Source organism: Python bivittatus, unplaced genomic scaffold (assembly GCF_059951505.1).
Source record: "Python bivittatus isolate LINGU-HERP-01145 unplaced genomic scaffold, Pbiv_v1 ctg000270_np1212, whole genome shotgun sequence".
Taxonomy (NCBI): domain Eukaryota; kingdom Metazoa; phylum Chordata; class Lepidosauria; order Squamata; family Pythonidae; genus Python; species Python bivittatus.
The window spans coordinates 751,362-772,093 of record NW_028277050.1 but is presented as its reverse complement, the minus strand read 5'-3'; the positions used below and the strand labels follow the sequence as shown (position 1 = coordinate 772,093).

The 20,732-nt window shown below is 39.9% G+C and overlaps 2 protein-coding genes across 3 annotated transcripts in view; both read right to left on the bottom strand.

Moving 5' to 3' along the window:
* The window catches only part of EPHA1 (EPH receptor A1), a 69,989-nt gene extending 67,663 nt beyond the window's left edge, over nucleotides 1–2,326 (bottom strand). The window contains exon 1 of one of the 2 annotated variants that reach the window (XM_015887689.3): nucleotides 1,959–2,326. In XM_015887689.3, the coding sequence (XP_015743175.1) occupies nucleotides 1,959–2,055 (97 nt within the window). In that variant the 5' untranslated portion in view covers nucleotides 2,056–2,326. The remainder of the gene's footprint in view (nucleotides 1–1,958) is intronic. The other variant, XM_007425906.4, reaches the window with a different exon arrangement.
* A 13,817-nt stretch (nucleotides 2,327–16,143) lies between these two features.
* On the bottom strand, nucleotides 16,144–17,127 carry LOC103053127 (olfactory receptor 10AC1). The gene has a single exon (XM_007425907.3). The coding sequence runs from the start codon at nucleotides 17,125–17,127 to the stop codon at nucleotides 16,144–16,146; it is 984 nt and encodes a 327-aa protein (XP_007425969.3).
* Nucleotides 17,128–20,732: the final 3,605 nt, after the last annotated feature.

Below are 20,732 nucleotides of genomic sequence, written 5' to 3'. Positions count from 1 at the left end.
ACAAGTATGCTTTGTCATAAGGCTGGGAGCAATAAAAGGTCATACTGTGAGCCCATTATCTGCCAGCTTCATCACTATTGCTAGGTTCTGCAAGGAGAAAGTGCCACCTAATCGGAAATCAAGGCTACACAGAAAGGCATTATGGTGGAAAATGTTTTCCTGGAATACAAGACCTTATTGAAAGTACTAGGACTTTAAACTCTGCTTGAATCTGTCGATGGCATGTATTCATTAGGTTCAGACATTCATAACTGGCTTTTTATACCCAGAATTATATCCCAGGTCATTGTCAGTGTTTCAATAACTACAGATTAAAGGCCATTCCTATACATCCTGCTGTTTACTAAGGCTACAGTGCCAAGTTGTTCAGCCAATCACATAAACTAGATATGTCAAAGTATTCTGAGTAAAATAATTCTAATCAGCCCTAGTGATTAATGGAATTGTTTATTTTTAGGATCTTGCAGGTTCTTTCGTAGTCATCATGTGCAGAATCTCTGGACCAATACAATATTTAACTTTATTATGGGGACCAGTACAATATGTTTGAGCTGGTTGATGCTAGGAGAATCAAGGAAGTAAATGAATGGAAATGGCTGTCTTACAGAACTTTTCAGTATGCATATTCAAGTCATCAGTGTCCTGTCATTACAGAAATGCAAAAAGCATCACAATCATAACATTCATTTGTGGACCGTTTGCCAGACGTGAACATTTTCCACCCCACTTTGGAGCCATGAGCTATGTTTTCAACATAGCAAATGAAAAGTCAGATGCTAGCTTACTTAGGAGATAAATAGGAAGGGTAGGAAGCTAGGCAGAAAAGGAATTCTTCAGTTGACTCTGCAATAATTTAGAAGCACCTCCAGCCATTAAATAACACTGATCGAGGTTGGGGTTTGGCAACCAGAGATGTTTACATTTGGGGGGGTGTATAAGCATTTCAAAGGAGCAGTTTTAACTTAGAGAATAAAAAATTTCTACTGCAACGAAAGTATTCTTAAAGATCTATTAACAGAATGCATTCGTCATTTTTTACAGGAGCTAATTCAGAGAAGCCTATTATTTCTTCTATTAATTATACATAAGGTGCCCAGTGATATTTTTTTTTATTTATACTATTAAAAAAGATTGCGTGCATGTTGTATTGTATCAGGAGTGTGGGGGTGTGTAAGTGGGACCCAACGCCCAACACAGAAATGACTAGTTACAGCCCAACCCAGCCTGCCACAGGCAAGCGGAAGATGCATGATTCAGGTTTTCACTAAGATTCGAATGTAATGAACTCTATAAAGTTCATTTGACTCATAACTTCATTGCTTGCTTACCAGGAGATTCCAGTTATCCAATAATCTCATTAAAAAAAGATTCTTTGGAAAACCACCCTAAAATCCGGAAGCCAACAAAAGCTCTCCTAAAATCCAGAGCTCAAGGGCTACCAGTTGTCATTTGAAAGGATTTTCAGCGATTGGAAATGCCAGGCCCCCCTTCACCCGGCTTTTCAGCAGGGTAGTTAACATAACAATGGGCAAAGCTGGAGAGTGATTAATCCAACTTTCTTGTCAGGTTCTTCCTTGTCTTCCAAAGCTAGGGCTGTTTCATACATTCAGACAGCAGCAAATCCAGGTTTATCACTGGATGCTACCACTGATCCCAACCTGCTGACAAGTAAACCTGTCGGCAAGAAAAGTTTGGCAGATTCGGGCTTTGTCTTTGCGGAAGATATCTGAGGGCAGCCTTTCGGAACTCCCCAGCCATCCTTCCCACATTTCAGTACTCGTGCGTACCACAACTTTCAAGGTAACGTGTCCTTGCCAAGTATGTTCTCCTTTTGTTTGGCTTTCGGTTTTGGAGTCTAAAACTTCCCTCCTGCAACCTTCCAAGGGGTTGGTGCAGCTCCCCCAAATTTCGAACCCTGGGTGCCTCCCCATCTTTCCCTCATCCCCAGCTGCCCTTACCTTCTTTAGCAGGTATCTCTTGCGGAAGGGAAACACAGAGCAGAAGCAGGAGCTCCAAAGAGAGAGCTGCTTTTCTGCCAAGAAATCTCCGCTCCATTTCCCCCGGAGGCAATCCTGCTCCCAGACCCTGGCTGGCTCGCAGGCTCAGCTCCGTCGCTCTGCAAGTCTCTCAGCTTGGTGGCCACAGGCCTGAGGCATGGAGGCACTCGCGTGGTGGCCTTGGTGCGAGGCTTTCACCAGAACCAAAGGGCTGACGGAGATTCCTGCATTGCAAAAGCTACCTGCCTGGCCCTGACTTATGATGAAAGAGTAAGGCAGAGAAGTGGCAAAACCAGTTCTCTCCCAATCAACTCCTTGCATTACTAGCTTTCAAGGGGCTGGGCCAAGACTTCCCATCTGCAGACAGATAGGCTCACCTTAAAGGTAGTTGCCTGGGAAGTTCCCCCTCTGTCAGGCCTCATGGATGGCTCCATGGTGCCATCTAGTGGACTCGTGCTGACATTTCTCAGACCTGGGCCTAATGGGCTTTCGTTCTCACGAGTGGGGCAGTGCGAAGCATAGCAAGGTCGAATACCTGAAATCTTGGCCTGCATACATGGAAACAAACTTACCTGCATGCATATGTCTAAGCAGATTATTCAGAAGGCCTGCTCACTTTTTAAGAAGTTCAAATATGCCAAACAGTGTAATAAAGAAGGCTGGTTTGGGGTAGTGGTTAAGGCATCCGACTAGAAACCGGGAGACCGTGAGGCACTTAGGCACGAAGCCAGCTGGGTGACCTTGGGCCAGTCACTCTCTCTCAGCCCTAGGAAGGAGGCAGTGGCAAGCCGCTTCTGAAAATGTTGCCAAGAAAACTGCAGGGACTAGTCCTGGCAGTCTCCAGGAGTCAAGAGTGATTCAAAGGCTCAAATCCGGACTGATACATCATACCAGATTTTTAGCATCAATCTCCAAGAGTTTGCCTTTGCTTCTTGTGATGTTTTTTGGGTTTCTCAATGCACCCTACAGTCCTTGGATTGCCTGGTGCTTGCTCACCCAAGTATTAAACTGGCTTGATCCTGCTTAGCATTTTTCAAGAACAGTTGAAGTTAGGGGACGGCGCTTACTAAGTTCCCCAACAGAGATAAGGATATTAAATAATATTGAAACTGGAACAATATTTAAGCTGCCCCTCAAATCCTCCAATCTCTTTTTGAAGGATGACATGGAGAGGAGACAGGGATGTCCATGGAGGCATCAGACAAGTCACGATAGTGAACACGACCACTTGATTGAGGGCCTGCCCCTTTTTAACATTCACTACATGCATCCTGTGTACATAAAACGTGTGGGGCTTCAATTTCATGGTCATACCCACCATCTTCACTTTTTTGATCCTCCCTGTGAATCCCCCGACATGGGCTGCTGAAATTTGCCAGCAATTCAGGGATACCTGCCTCCAGCAAAACTCCCAAAGTTCATCAGAAAAGCTAACACGTCTAAGTGAAGACATTCTCGTAGTAAGGTTTTTCTGAAGAGCAGGATAAGTTACAAAAAATTTTTGGTGAAGTCTGTAGCATGTTATGTAGCACTGATTTGGGAAAGCACCAGTTATTCAAGTCTGTCTCTATCACTGCTTACCATACTTTCACCATCTGCTCCTGTTCTTTCCCTTGGATTTTGGTGCCATCGAAGCAGACGTAGAAAGCCTTTAAATTGTTTTCTATTAACATAATATTATAGTCCCTGGATCTATCGCTTTTGAAATTCTGAATACCAGTTTCATTTAAAACTCACATGTGTTCATGTGTCTGCACAAAACCAAGACTTCACAAATGATCATGTACATGCGCACCAGAAAAATCCCTTTTCCATGAGAATTATTGCACTTAGCTTTCTAACATTTTGCAGGGTTTTTCCCCCCCCAAACCAAACATTTATGTCAGCTGTAGATCAGCATAACATAAAAGCAGTAAGAAACAAACACACCTGTAAGGCATAAGAAGTAAAAAGCATATAAAAGCCAGCATTATTCATACAAAGCTACAACATTGTAATGCTAAGTTCTATATATCTAATTCTGGTTAATATTAATATAACATTACAAAACCTCTGAAGTAAAAATATAATATGGGATATAGAGTAAAATATAACACAGATGATAAGTGATGGAGGAGGAGGAGGAGGAGGAGGAGGAGGAGGAGGAGGAGGATTTTAGCTAAAGCTTTTTCTGGGTTGTGTGTCATTTTCATAACAATTGTTCACAAAAACCAGATATTTTAAAAACATTCAAATTGGAAACTTGCTACTGCACAAAGAATCATAGACCAATTATAAATTTTGGCAGGTTTGATCCTCTCTGAAGGTAGAATTTTGGTCTTCACATTTCAGTCAAGGAATAATTTAAAAGTTATCAGTGATGACTAATATTGATATCAAAATCTTCAACTTTCCAGGCAGTTTCTTGGTGACCTCGGCTTGTCTCAAAAAAGCTAAGCAAGATCTAAGTGGTCACCAGAGGTTGAGCTTAAGGGAGACTTGGTTTTTTATTGTTATTCATAGGACATCTTTTATTATTTTTATTATGGCTAGGGCACTTCATATATGGAAATGGGCTGGGACTCTTCTGGATCTCAAAGTTACTATCCTCTAAATAATCAGCTACTGAGTATTATGTGGATGAGTTGATTCATTTCCAAATCTGATATTCATTTGGAAATGAATCAACTCCTCCATGAGGCATCCAGATGTACTCCGTAGTTTGTCTTTGCTGTTTTAGGAAAAGTAAGAACTTGAGTGTTTCTACAGTGTGGATATACACAATCCACAGAGTAGAACAAATCAATAATTCAGAGTTATGTTTACTATCTAAGGTGATATCTTTGACCCCTTATAGACTTTTTGCATGGACCAGAAAAAAATGCATTTATGATTTGTGATTTTGATGATTAGAAAAAAATTGGATAATAGAAAAACGTGAGCTTTTTTTTTTGTAATCATAGAGTAAGAGATAATTTTGTAATCATACTTATATTTGTTACAAAGGAAATCCGAAGCTGCTTCTTTCTATTTCTTTTTATCTTTTCTTTCTGCACTTTTCTTTTCTTTCCCTTTTTCTTTCTTTGTTTCCTTTATTTCTGTATTAGTTTGTGTTAGTTTTTATGTTCTATTTAAAACTTTTAATCCAGTTAATATAAAAAAATAAGTGGTATCTTTGAACTGTTTTTTTAATACAAAGCAGTAAGAAAATGTTAAGAAATTATTTAAGTAAGAAACTCAGTTTTTTATTTGCATCTTACAGATAATTTGGAGATGTTATAAATTAAATAAAATTTAAAAAGAGATAAGGTGCAACACACAACCATTTTCCTCAATCTGCTGTTCTTCAGAGTTATTGGACTACAGTTCCCATGATTCCTAGTTAGTGGAGTTGTTATCTGGTATGGCTAGAGGGCACTAGGTTGGGTAATATTACAGTAATTCCAAAAAGAAACATGGCTTTTCGCAGGGCCACAAAAATGCAGTGAAAGGAGAAAAGGGATTTGATAGCAGCTCTCAAAAAGACTTGCAATACAATTTGGCTCAAGCATGTCTTGGTGTTTTTGACCTTGAGAATAAAGGATCCAAAGCTGGTGGCCTGATATTTTTAATTGGACTAATTTATGTTTGTCTTCCATATTTGGTAAGAAAAGTTACTGACAAACTGGTATTTCTACTGTTGAGAAGTAGACAGTGCCTGAAATTTGCCGCGGTATTTGGTATTTTTGGCTTGATGTATTCTCTCTCTTCAGTAATACAACTATAATGCAGTGGAGATGCACAATGAGTGATGCATCCATCTCAGTACAGAGAGGTTATAAAGTCTCCATCCGTAGCTTCCCAATTTGTTGGTGATGGCATCGTAGTCAGCCAGTCTACTAACTTGCTTTTTCTGTTCTGGAAGAACAGTTGTTGGATAAATGTTCTACCAAAGCCATTGGAGCCAGAAGAAAAGCACTTCACCATCTGTGTATGTGTGCCTTTGAGTCAGGGATGCCTCCTGGCGACTGCCTGGACCAGTTCCTACAGTTGTCTTGGGAAGATTTTGGAAGTGGTTTTGCCCTTGGCTGCTTCCTAGGGCTGAGAGGGAGGGACTGGCCCAAGGTCACCCAGCTGGCTTTGTGCTTAAGGCGGAACTAGAATTCATGGCCTCCTGGTCTCAAGCCTGGCACCTTAACCACTACACCAGCCTGGCTCCATCACCACCTAGCAGCTTAAAAAGTGGCTTGGCACTAACTCTGATTATGACAACTTCCCGACTTATGTTCTCAGTCATAATAATCAGTCCATTGTCTTCCTCTTTTAATTCTGAATAAAAAGTAAACAGAAAATATTACCCCACATTTCATTTCCAATGTACCAGAAAACAAGCAAAGGGCATTACTAAGCTGTAGCACCTGTTAGCCTTGTCTACTACTGTACTCTACTTGTGTGTCTTATTTTTTCATTTGTTCACATTTCGGTTGAAAGGGTGAGGCTCAAGTTTCTCCCAGGGTTTATTTGCTTCAAGGAATCTGCTTCTGCAAGGATGTAGTAGTCATGTTTGCCTGGAAACACTTCAAGCCCTTGCCATGATAGATTGCAGGAAAACATCTTTGGAAGGAGCCAGACACGTGAAAGACGAGACCTGCAGAGCTGCTCACAGTCCCACCACACATTAGCCCTACTTGTGGGTAGGTGAATTCCTGAATAGGGCTGAAATTAAACAACAGTTTCCCCAAGAGAACTTACAACATTGACTCAGTAAGCCAAATATAAATGATCTGCCAAAGGAAAACAATTTATTATAGAGAGCTGCAATTACAAGGTTACCGAAGAACAGTCCACACAGAGGTGGGCAAAACCCTACAAAGCACAGTGGTGTTTTATTTGCCTGTGTAATAATTTCTCTGCACTGTCAATTTTGCACAGTATCATCTAGTTGGAATCATGAGGAGTTTCTGTGCCAGCAAATCTTGGAACCATCCTTCCCTGCTGCTTTCATCCATCCATCTCTCTGCAAAGCTCTTATTTATTATATAATTCACTTATTTAAACAAAAATCTGAACAAACCCCTGGGTTTGTTAGTATGTCGTTGTGTACAACCTTTGAGGAATTTCAGACCGCTTTCTTACAGGAGAGGTTTCAAGAAGAAACTACAGGGAGGCTGACCAGACTAGTGAAGGAAAGCTTCCTACGCAATAGATCAGAGTGAAAAGACAAGAGTTTTTAATCTCTGTAAAAGCCACACCTCCTTGCTGATCCAAAGAGCCTTGTTCACATGATCAAATAGGATATTGAGTGCCTGTTGGCAAGAGGAAAACTGGAATCAGGGCAGGATCATTTCCCTTAATTTGTACTATTTCCTTGGCTTTTCTACAGATTCTACAGATCTTGATTGTAGACTCCGTATAGAAGAATCAGTGAAAAATGGAGGTCAGCTTAGGGCCTGTTGCCATGATCTGCTCCCCTTCCTATGTATTTAGGGACCCCTGTTCACCTGAAAATGTGGTCTCCTGTATTTGCTGTAGATTGCCTTCCCTTTCCTCCTTCCTACCCCTCTGACTTGATCATTTGCAGGAGTTGAACCTTCTAGACTTCCATAGGCCAATCCTACCATTAAGGAGAATGGGATGGCTGCAATATCGCAGAAGATTTTGGTCACTGTGGAACAGCAGCATTCGTCACAGTGAGAAGGATGGAGGCGTTTTACATGGTCAGCTCCTGGCAAGGGTGGGTCATATGTGTTTCTACCTTAGATAACAAAATACCTTGGCATAACCTTGTTCTTTATCATAATGCCTAATGCCAAAATACATAGGAAAGGAAATCATGTCTCTACCCCCAATTATGTTTGATTCTAAGAGCTTTCCAAGCTGTTCTGTAATGTTTTCCCATTCCTATGTCTTTGCTATGGAAATCTATAGTTTCAAATAGAACTGAGATGAGGAAGTATTTTCAGTTCTGCATCCCCTCATGGGTTTTATGACAGGGGTTGCATGATGAATGGAGGCTAAAGCAAGAGGTGGTTGGAACTACAGTCAGAGGTTGGTAGCAACACCCAATCTCTGGTATCTGCTTTTCTCTTTCTGACACCCCTTTTGTCTGACTGATATTTTCCACAGCTCAATCGCTGCTTATTTGAAGTTTTCTAAAAGGTTACTCCACCTTGGTTTAGAGTAGAGTGATTCTTTTCTGAGGACCCTCACATTTTATAGGTGTGAGAAATGCAGTAATATCCCTGATAGAGTTCTGTATGAGTGATAGGACTGTCTCCAACGTTTCCAGCTTTCCTGTGTTCAGCTGGTTTTTATATGATTTTATGTGGTTTTATATTGCATTCTATTTTTTGTATTTTTTTTTTCATTGTAGTAAGCCACCCAGAGTCATGTATTTGGGATAAGTGGCTATATAAATTGGAAGGAAGGAAGGAAGGAAGACAGCCTAAAGGGCGATCAACTTGCACTGGCTTCAGTTCAAGGATGGTGCCTTGGGTGGGTGTGAAGCCTGAAGAGACAGGGTTCCCAATTGCACGGAGACTTTTTGCACAGCCAAGGTATGGCGAGAATCACTTGCAGACCCTCCCTTTTGGGTTGGTAGTAGGATGTGCAGCCAGCCATGTTTTTTACTCATGTTGGCAGGCCAAATTCAGGCATATAAACTCATAGTTGAGTATTAGTTGCGTTTCTGCATTCAAAAGTAGTTTATATGGAAAGATCCTTAGACCGAACAAGGAGCAAACATGAAACCTAGAATATGCAGAAGCAAGAAAAGGGAGAAAGTCACCTCTTGAAATGCTGGAGGAAAAATGGCCAAATGGAAAAATAAAGATATAATTCACGCCCATGGCTTTTTGATCACCAATGGTCTGGGGGAGGGGATTGCTCTTTCACTCGTAAGTTGCTTCATAATTTCATTGTGTACACTTTTGTTTCGATAGAATACATATTTTTATTTAAAGTTAATCCTTATAATCAACAGAGCATTAGAGCTGCTTAAGGAGTTAAAGATAATTGTATCCTACATATTTGACACTGTTATTTTTCCCCATTAGACCCAGTTTCCCTAAACTAATGGCTTCAGAGGCTGGGCTAATCTCTCTCCAGGGCTAACCAAAGGGCATGCTAACTTAGGGATAATGAAGTTCTTGGTCCAATGTGTCTAGAAAGCACCAGACTGGGGGAAGCTATCTTATAGCCTGTCCCAGAAGTCTCTGAAAGTTTTTTTTTTTTAAAGAAAGCTCGTAACTTAAAATAGTTGTTTGGAAGTAGCCTCCATTGGAGCTTAGAAATGTAATGTTCTGTATCGGTGTTTCTCAACCTTGGCAACTTTAAGTTATGTGGACCTCAACTCCTAGAATTCCCCAGCCAGCCATGCTGGCTGGGCAATTCTGGGAGTTGAAGTCCACATATTTTAAAGTTGCTAAGGTTGAGAAACACTGTTCTATATTCTACATGTAATTCTACTTCATACCCATTTTCATAGAAATGTTACTTCTTGTGCACTACCAAGGTGCTGAAGAAGATCTGCAAGAAAATGAAGTATAATCTTTTTTGGAAATATAAAAATTTCTCATTGAAATATAGTCTGGCTCTAATACTGGAGCCACTCAAGTCCCCAAGAATTTTTCACTGCCTTTATTCTGTCTCCCTTCGGTGTCTGTTCTTTTTGATCTTTCAACACAGATGCAAATGAGTTGGACTAAGGGCAGATCCACACAGCAATATGGATATCAGATAACATTGTGGGTGAATGCCTGTTTATGGTGGGCAGATTATCTCTGTTTGTAGTATGATCAAACACAATGAGAAGATACCAAAGTGGGACAAAGTACAAAATGGCACAATCAATTCAACAGATTCTTGTGGTGATCTGATATGATGTGATGGACACGCCCTAAATAAATTGGTTAATACCGTTCATAGGGTCTCCTTTTCAGCTTGTAAACCACATCTCTCCAAAGGCCAAAGTAGAGCATTTCAATGTGGTTTATTTGCATCACTCAGCATACAACACATGCACTTCTATGTTCTCATAATGTTATCTGATTTATTACTGGCCCAGTTGCAGCATTACCCAGGTTGGACAGGGAAAAAAGAAATTATTATTTTTTTGAAACAAAGATGTTCTGCAGTTTGGGCTGATCTGTTTTCCTACTGGTAGGAATTCTTACTGTTTCCCTGCTCTGAGATTTCAACAGATGTTGCACTGGGTTCTTTGGTCTTTAACGGGAAATGGGCCCAGAAGATTTTGCATAAACCACTCTGATGATCCCACTAAAATGCATCTGGGATCAATGTGGACCGTTTTAAGCCTTTAGATGCAGAAGCAGGGTTAAAAGGTTTGGGAAACCGGATTGAAACCTGGCTGGTATGATACAGTTACTTCCATAAATTTTAATGGGTTTTTCAAAACAGGAGACATAGCTGTCTTGGACTTTTGCACTAAATAGAACAAAGGGCCTTGTGGCAGTTTAAAGACCAGCACATTTATTATTGCCCCAATTTATGGACCGTGGTCCATTTCATCAGATACAGTAGTTTAATTTGTGAGAGTTGTTCTACACCTACTGGAAGTGGGTGGGGTGGGGTGGGAAATGGTAAGAGAAGTGGAAGATAAGCAATATCTGGGTCTGTGTCATACTGAATGCTTTGTTGAAGATCACTATAGATAACTGAATTATCTCAGCCTCTTTCCTATTTCCTGCCTTGCCCAACAATATCTAACACATGCTGGATCTTGGGGAAAAAAAACAAATAAAAGAGATACAATATAAGATCCTTATTTTATCCAACTTAGATTAATAAAGTTAATCATTCTTCAGTTCATATTCAATACATATCCCTTGGTAAGAGCAGCCTGTTAGTCTCCAGCAACATAGTAAAGGAAGCTTTAGTAAATTAGGATTCAAAACAAATTGTTGTTCTCCTTTACTGAACACTCATTTTGAATTTCCTTTAAAAAAAATAATATAGGATATATTATGCTGTCAATCCAACCAACCAGCAAAATAGATCTCTTTTTCTACTTTTATTTTACATATTGGTTTGCTTAGGATTACAGAATTATTTTTTCCATTGCAATATTGGGGTGTGGGTGGGGGGGTTGGTAGTTAAATAGAATTAAACTTTCCAAGGAGGTAAAGCAGCACATTTGATTTTTCAAATTTTCTTCTTATTATCTTAGTTGTTTTTTCTGAAGATTAGCTCCATCAAAACAATTTTATTTATCAATATTATTCAGTTCTTCCTTTTAGGATACAATGCCAAATGAACCTGAAGAAAATTGAACAATGTACAGAGTAAGGCAGTGGAACTCTGTGTTTTTAGAGAGGAAATGGAAAAATGAAACTGAGGGAAAAAAATGAAACAAAGCGTCCATTGGACAAGCAGATCAGTCTCTATGGGAAAGAATAAGTAAATACAAAACTCTTATAAAACTCTTATATAAAAAATGGCAATATTTAAAAAACAGATGAAGAACACATCAGTCTCCCTAGCACTTGGCACTGAGTTTAAAGTAGCTCTCCCTGAACGAAGTTATTCCAGAGAAAGATAAGAGTTCTTTACACTACACACATGAATCAAGTCACCTGTAGAAAAATATGCTTGCTACCCTAACACTGTTTATGAATGACAACTCATAGTCATGAAATTATCATTGTTTTTTTCTTTAGTTTATTTTTGCACTTCATACTCTCTTAGAACAGTATGTAAACCCCACGTCCATTGTCCACAATCATGGCTCACTGCACGGTTGCATGGCTCACAGGCTACAAAAGTGAATGTCCTAATATTTTTTTATTCCTTACGGCAGGGTTCCTCAACCTCAGCAACTTTAAGATGGGTGGACTCCAACTCCCAGAATTCCCCAGTGGCTGGGGAATTCTGGGAGTTGAAGTCCACCCATCTTGAAGTTGCTGAGGTTGAGGAACCCTGCCTTAAGGCATTGCAAAATTCTCTGTTGTTTTTGCCGCAAACCCTCTCTCATACATGAAACAATATAAAATCTTTAAATTAAACTTTATTTATAATTTATAAATAAATTATTTATAATTAAAATTATATCACAAGTACTGCAGACTACAACCTCAGTCCAAAGATTCTTGTGACAGACATCTCCTTGCAAAAATCTGATAACAGCAGATATGAAAGCCCTTGGTGAAGCAAAATGACTCCAGGGGGCCCCCGTGTGTCCATCTGCTGCATTTTTTCTCTCCTGTTCCTAGTGGGGTTTTGTGTAATGGACTGTGAACGGCTTCCCATCTCAGTATGTTGTCTTATCATTTCCATAACACCCAGCGAGCATCACTGACTTTCATAAAACCCCAGGGACTCCACACTATTTTATTGTTATTTTATTGTATTTGATGGTATTCCTATGTTATGTCCTGTGGTTACAATAATAAAAAATAATAAACTACTATTAAGTCTTAGTTCTAGTCCAGCCTGAATTTGAGCTGAGCAAAATTCTTTAGCAGCACTCATGTTTCAGTGGGCAAGGCTCAAAGACGCATCAGATCCAGGCCAGGTGTTACCAGGGAGGTGGATACAGTTTAGAGTCAAGGCATGAAAACACATCAGATTGGGCTGCCATTGATGCTGCTCCCACTGGCCTTCACCTGAAGCCTTCTGTGCCGTAAGCACCCAGTCATTATTTGAGTACAACTGGTACTGCTCTCAGCTTTGATATTGCCACGGTACCATTCTGTGCAACCTCCCCCTTCCCCACTCTCTGCTCTCTGACTTTTGAAGTGATGGCAATGGGGTTCTCCTGGCCTGTGCAGTCGTGACTCCAGATCAGAGCCTTCAGGGGCAGAGTTGAGAGCAATGGGGCATACTTTTGCCATTCCTCTGATTGTAGGCCAGGTCCTCAGATTCAAGTCTGCCTGGTGCCTCAGCCCATTTTCCCTCTGTCCTTTCAATGATTATTCATAAGCCAGGAACATGGCAAGTACACAGTATCATATTCTCTGTAGTCAGCTAGACCATGGGGAGAAAGAGAAGGCAGAGTCTTGTTTTTATAGGGTTCAGATAAATCCATGGTCCAGGACAGAGCTGTCTTGGCAACTTTTTTTCCCTTCAACTTTAACTGTTCCTTAAGGCCCAGTTGGTACCACTTGCACCATTTTCTGTATCACATGAGTAGGCCATTTAAATATCAATGAGACCGATGTGAGAAGGAACCCATATGATAAGAACCTCTTTGGGTGAATGATACAGGTTTGAGGTGCCACTCACAAGGAATGTTTACTCAAGGAAGGTTTGCTCTTTCCCATTTAGATTATATACAGTAGCTCTTTTCTCACCCTCCTATATTTCCATTCATGTTTCAAGACATTCTCAGAGTATAGGTTTTCCCCTTTTAGAAAGTACAAATGGAATTAGCCATTTCCTGTATTTTAATTTTTTTGATTTTAAAAAATTCATTGCAACTGAACTGCCCATTATATTGCACCAGTTTCCAGATAGAAAAACCACTATCTGTTATAGTAAAAGCCAAAAAAGATATGTAGAAGCTTAAGGTTAATACAGTTTTATGACATTTTTCACAGAATAGAAACCCGTTCAGATGCATAAAGTATAGGTAGCCTAATTACTAATGGCCCATCACGTGTGTGGTCAGGGAAATTACAGGACAATGTTCTAGAACCTTCAGGAGACCAATGTGGAGCTACTTCCAGATGTATCTAATTACAATTCCAGTCCTGTTGTCTGTGGGTAAGGAAGATGCCAATAGAAAGAAAGAACCATTTTGGCGAACTCACTCTTTGTCTTCTCCAGCATTCTTAACATCCCAAATAAGGAGAGAGGAGGGGAGAGGATGAGTAGTTGGGACAGGGATGTACATCATTTTCAGATGGGGGCTGCATTCCAAAAAGTAATGCGACCAGGAGAAAGACACAGGTAAGGTCAAAGTAAAACCAAAATTTGATTTGTGTAATTCAATTAAATTTGATTTTGGGCTATTTTAACTAAAATAAAAAGTGGCTAATTAAAGCCAATTAATAGGATTATTTCCCATGTGTGGGAAACTTGCTTTTTTGCCCAGGTAAAGGTTACAACTCAGAGTAAAGCTTGGGCACCACACCCAAGGTTTTCCAAGGTGACATGTGGCTCTTAAGTCGAGTATGTGACTGTGCGTGAAGAAGAGTTTCTTTTTGTCTCTTCGGAGATCTCTCTGATTGGGGCAATGATATGCCTGACTCTAAGAATGTTATACTGCCAAACTCACACTGTGTTCAACTTGTATATTTGCAAATCAATCAATTACACAAACAAATGCTTTATTATCAGTGTAGGTTCCTCCCAAGGAAGACAAAGTTAGGTAAGAATTTTCCTTGCATTGTAGCACTATTCAAGGAAGTGAGGAGCACATACCAATACATTATACTTCTCATTATATACTCATCCTTTGTAAACAATACTTTATTGCTTTTTAATCATTAGCAAAAAAACCCCCCAATAACTAAGTACCACAGTAAATAATACAGAAAGCAAAATGAAATAAACCAGAAAATAACTAAAGTGCAGAGGAAAAGCAAAATAGAGGACATATATATTAAAATAATGTGCAACAGTAGTCAAGTCTTAAAAAACAAATGAAACCTTGACCCCACAGAATCATATTGATCAGATTTCCCACAGTGTCAAAAAAGAGTATTAATGTTTTCCATCAGGATTTTACGCTGGGCATGCTAGAATCCTTTTGCTGGGGTAAAACTATCTTCTAACTGCTGCTCATAAATCCCAGTGTCTTCATATTTATAACTTGCTGTCCATACTGGACCATGTTAAAGCATTTTCACTCACTGATCTTTGTTGTGTGCATTTTACCTTCCTCAAAAGATGAAAAGATTCAATCTCAGCATAGTCAAGATTAAAGGGATTTACTGATTACAATAGGTCTACTTTAAATATGAACAAGTTTTTAAATAAATGCTAGGATTTATATTGTGATATAGGATGCAAATACAATGGGGTTCCTCACCAAGCGAATGGTTGGATAGTCATTTTTGATAGAATGGATCCCAATGTAAAGGCCTATATTAAATGTCAAGCACATCAGCATCAGTGCTCCCCTGTTTAACTGGGTAATGAAGTAGACTGATTTCTCATTTCTTCAATCATCTAAGCAAGCTGGAAAAATATATGCTCCTCTTTGTCCCAAGTTCCAGTATGAAAAAACTGGAGGACGTGTGACACAGGAAGACATATTTTTGGTTTATTTTATTTAAATTGAGCAATTTAGCTGCCACCTGACTCCAAACTGACTCTGGGCAACTCACAATATAAAAATAAGATAACAAATATACCATCACATTAAAAAAATGTTAAATTTAAGAGAAGATAGCAAATCCAGACAACAACAACATAAATCACACACTCAACAAAGGGTTTTGACTGTATAGCCCAACACCTCAGAGAAGAGCCAGGTCTTTAAGGCCCTCTGGAACACCATCAGAGTTGGGGGCCACCCCGACTTCAGGGGGAAGGTCATCCCAGAGGGCAGGAACAGTGACAAAGAAGGCATGCTTCCAGGGTTCCTACACATGGCATTGCAACCTGGAGTGTACCAACCCCATCAGATCAAACTGGCTAGGCATGTACCACAGGAAATAGACAGTTCCTCAAGTAGCCAGGGCCTGTACCACAGAGGGCTTTATAAGTAATAACCAGCATCATGAATGGCACCTAGAAGCAAACTGGCAACCAGTGCAGCTCACAAAACAGAGGTATCGTGTAGGCATACTGAGGCATGCCCATCATTGTCCACACCACTGCATTCTGGACCGGTTGAAGCTTCCAAGTGGTCTTTAAGGGCAGCCCCATGTAGAGTGTGTTGCAGTAATCGATCTGTGGGGTGACTAGGGCACGTCTGTAGACATCTCTCTCCAAAAATGGCTGCCTGGCACGTACAGTGTTAAACTTTAATAGGTGTGGGTGTGCATGACTAAGTGTGTACACTATCATCCACAGGCATATATTACACATCAATTGTGCCTTGCACAATTTGTGACCCACCAGGATGAATACAGCCCACCAAGGATTTAACAGTGAATGGCAAAGAGAGACGATTCGTTGCTGAATCATAGTTGGTGCCTCCTTTTTTCACTTGCTTCCTTCCCATTTAAATATACAAGATATACTGCTTCCATGAATTCTGGGCTGGACTCAACTTACTTGCTCAGAAATGTGCAGGTCTGCTTTTAAAGATGCCCCAGTTTGGCTGAGCCAGTCTTTTTTGCAATAACTTCCTCACAGCTCCTTTGATTTCTTTGTTCCTGAGACTATAAATCAGAGGATAAAGCAAGGGGGTGATGTTGGTATAGACGAGGGCTACCATCTTATCTCGACCTGGTGAGTAGCTAGACTTGGGTCGGACATACATGAAAGTAGCACAACCATAGTGCAAGAGTGTGACCACCAGGTGTGAGGTGCAAGTGGAGAAAGCCTTACTTCGGCCAGAGGAATTATGGATCTGCATCACAGCAAGGAAGATGCAGGTATAAGAGGTCAGAATGAGAAGGAAAGGGAGGAGAAGGAGGACTGTGCACGCTGCAAGGAGGGGAAGCTCACTGGCGTAGCTCTTGGTGCAGGCCAAGTGGAGGAGAGCAGGGACGTCACAAAAGAAGTGATCAATATTATGGGAACTGCAGAAGGGCAGGTGGAAGACAGCCACAGTCAGCCCCAGAGAGACCACAAAGCCCCCAAAGCAACAGATGACCACGAGCTGAAGACAGAAGGCTTGGTTCATCACGGCCATGTAGCGAAGGGGCCGACAGATGGCTACATAGCGGTCGTAAGACATGGCTGCAAGGAGGAAACATTCAGCTCCCCCCAGAGCTACAAAGAAATGCATTTGGGTAGCACAGCCCACAAAAGAAATGGTGCTTTTCCCATTGCTCAACAGGTCAGCCAGCGCTTTGGGAGCAATGATGAGGGTGTAACAGAGTTCAATGGCAGAGAGCTGGCAGAGGAAGAAGAGCATCGGTGGGCGGCTGGGCTCAACTGACACAGCTAGGAGGATCAGCAGGTTTCCTGCAAGCGTAGCCAGGTGCAGCCCAAGGAGGATGAAGAAAAAGAGGGCCCGCAAGTGGAGCAGGTCAGAGAATCCAAGCAGCAGAAATTCCATGCTCGTCCCTGATGATGACTGGTTACTCTTCTCCATGCAATTGTCACATTAGGCCTGCAAGAGAAAAAAAAATGAGATGACAGAATAAAATAAAAAAAATCTAGATGGAAATATGAGAGTAACCCTCTACCCATTCACAGCAGTCTACTTGTGGCCCAAGGACCTGTGGAAGCTAGCAGTAGAAAAGGAATGGCCAACTAAAATCCATCAATGGTCCCCAGCTCTAGTTGTGAGGAAGGATAGTGAGTTGGGAGATATGCATAGCTTCCATGTATTTTGTCTAAATCTTATTGTTATTCCTGCAATGTATTCTAAAAATACAAGCATCTTCTTTCTTCTGCATTTTCAGAAATTTTGCAAGAAGGAAAAGAAACATGTTCCTTAACCTGCAGTTCACTGACTAGATTATACCATCAAAACACATGAGCCGTGTCCTTGGGGAGCCTTACTGCTGTGTTTCCAGAATCTGGAGAACAGTGCAGTGTCCAAAAATATAGAATTTGGTCCGACTGCTGACAAAGCCACATTACCAATTTTAAACTTAACAGGAAACTTTACAGTAAAATTGGAAAGGAACTTGACTGAATATATTCATGAGTAATTGTTGCTGAAAGATCTCGGCATGAATAACAGCATTACCAATAATGTAGCATTATAAGAAGTTTTCTGTGAAACCCCTGTAGCTAATTACAGAAAAGCCATTGCCTCTTGTGATTGGAAATTCAGGAATCTAGTCTCAATACATCTAAGCTGGGAAGGGCTTTAAGTAATTTTCTCAAAGTATCCAGGTTGAATGGGAGGCACAGAATAGCTTAAATCAGCAAATAACAGTGAGGTCAGGCAGAGCATTATAGATTTTGCTCTTCTTGTTCACCTAAAGAATACATCCTCTGCTGGTTCACATTCATGCACATGGAAGCTCACAGTAACCAACAGGAAATATTGAAGATCATATAGGTGTTGAAGCATCAGGACAGCAAAAAAGTATATTGATCAATGTGATGCAATTTTGTTTGTAGATCTAGCCTGGATTCTTGGTCTACAATAGTAGGTTGTTAAAGCAGGAACATCAAGTAGGAAGATTAAAGCAGATTTTAAGATATTTTTTTTAAATTGCTGGTCATTCACCGAATAAATATTATTAATTGATAAGGCAGAAGAAGTCTTGGTTTGAAGAGAGCTAAAAGAATTTCTGCCCAAGGAAATGTGACAAAGGAAAGCAATTGCTTTTTCCTTGCTCAGATTCTGGCATTCTGAGATAAGTTACTTTTCAGTGTGGAGTTTGATTCAGCTGTCGTGGCTTCTTCATGCATCATTTTATATTATTCATTGCCACGAAATACAAAAGAAACAGTTACAACAGTGTGAAGAATTATGGACTAAATCTATAAGATTTACAGCAAGTTATAACCTAAAGTAAAATTGGTACATTTTACAGATATATAACCCCATCAATAATACCTAAGATAGATAAATCATACATGTTGGAAATGCCATGAAACAGAAGGAATGTTTTGTCACATGTGGTAGATGTGTAACCCCCCCCCCCAAATACTGAAAAGACATACACAGTACAGCACAGAAAACTTTGTAATTTAAATTCGAAATGAAACCACGACTTTCCTTACTAGGAATAATCTCAGAAAAAAGCAACAAGAAACATCATAATATACTGTAATGAGATATATGCTTATAGCAGCGGGAATAAATTTTGCTCAGTATTGGAAGAAAAACACAAGATTACCTGACTGGGAACTTGAACTTGGAGAATACTCAGCAATGGCAAAACTAACAGAATATATACCCAATAGAAATTTAACTAAATTTAAGCGAGAATGGTTCCCACACATACAATACATCATGCAGCATGGCAGATATAATCACCTACAGTATGGCTTTTCATGTGGCCAGAATGCTTATAAATATTGTAAATTAGCAGATGTATAAAAAGGGGGAGTCAGAAAGTTAATAGCTTTTTCAATATATATACATATACATACATACATATTCTTTTTTCTTTGCCTTTTTTTTCTTTTTTTACTTTTTAGTATTTTAATTTTATTAAACTCATTTTGTTCATCTATTTTTTCCTTCTATTACCATGTATAAACACACACACAGTATATATATATATGTATGTGTGTATATACACACACACACACACACACACACCAAGTAACAATACAATGGAGATTTAAATACCAAGTAATTTAGCCTACGACCGAAACCTTTATTATATAACAAATGCCTTGATGTATGCTCTTTCTTCATCTCTTCCTTTCCAATATTCTACTTCACTTTGAATGAAAAAGCCAAATAATCATAATGCTTGTAACACTGATATCCTAAACTGTAACTAATGATAGAATATCCACCTTTCCTCCCTCTTTTTTATATCCAATACTCTAAACAATAGAATGTTAAGAATTTAAGTATATTATATACATATCATTGTACTGAAATAATATAATGTATTGAGATTTATTCTAACACCATAGAAAGGAAAAGAAAATACAGAAGGAACCACTTCTGCGGTTCGGGGTGTGTGTGAACAAAGCTATCTGAAACACACGAGAAAGAGTGTTTCCTTTGTGTCCATCGCTGTTATTGCATCAGTCCTCTGCCCCTATTACTTCTCCTTGCACATTTGTATTTGGAATTTATGGGGGAAGGAGATGTCACCTCGATCAGAAAATGGGCCGGTCCAGAAAGGGTGAAATAACCCCCTTTTCCCTTTTCCATTACTTTCCCCCAAAGCTGATTTAAACGCATCCACACCACAGTAGCATAGATCACCCAGCTATCTGCTGAGCTAAGAGGCCCAGCTCTAGTTCCTTCCCCTCCCTTGATCCTCTCAGGGCTTCTGGATCTTCTATGAAAAGCAGTTTGGAGAGACAGACAAACAGGTGTTGCTTTCCTGCTGCAACCCTCCCCAGCCTGGTTCTGGATGTTTGTTTTGCAAACTAACCTTTGTCTTGTCTCATAACGGAAGAAAGAAGGATATCTCCTTAATCGGTTTTTTGTCCAGTTGTAGCAAGAACACTGGACAGAAACCATGGATCTATCCTCTTCCTTTTTTTTTAATTGCCAAAATGATTTCTCTTTCCACAGCACCCAACGGCATCCTTCCTTCCTTCTTTCTCTTATTTTCTTATATCCTGTGTGCTTCCAAGGGACTCATCCTTCTTTTCCACTGCTTCTACTGCCCTCCCTTGAGAGCCCATGCACAGAAAAGTTAAGCAGCTTTGGCCCTTTCAAGGAAAAATACCTGATAGCATTTTCTCTGCTAACAGGACAAGAATAAAAAGTGGTTGATGGCCCTAATGTCTGAGACAAGAGATAGACGGTTCCATTTTCATCTAAACACTCTGAACTTTGCCCGGTTTTACTATATTAGACTGGAAAATAAAGATGGCTGGTTATTATTTTCGAGTGCTTCTTAGAAATGTTTTTTTAAATGAATACCTCTTTTAAAAATGTTATTTTGTAAAGCAGCCCTAAAACAGACAGGAGTTCTGAGGAAGAATAATAAGTGAATAAAACTGCACCAGAAGAGACACATTGGGTCAGGCTGAGGAATAAGGAATGAATGACCATTTGGATTAAGGCTATTAAGTTGTATAACTCCAGAATAAAAGAAG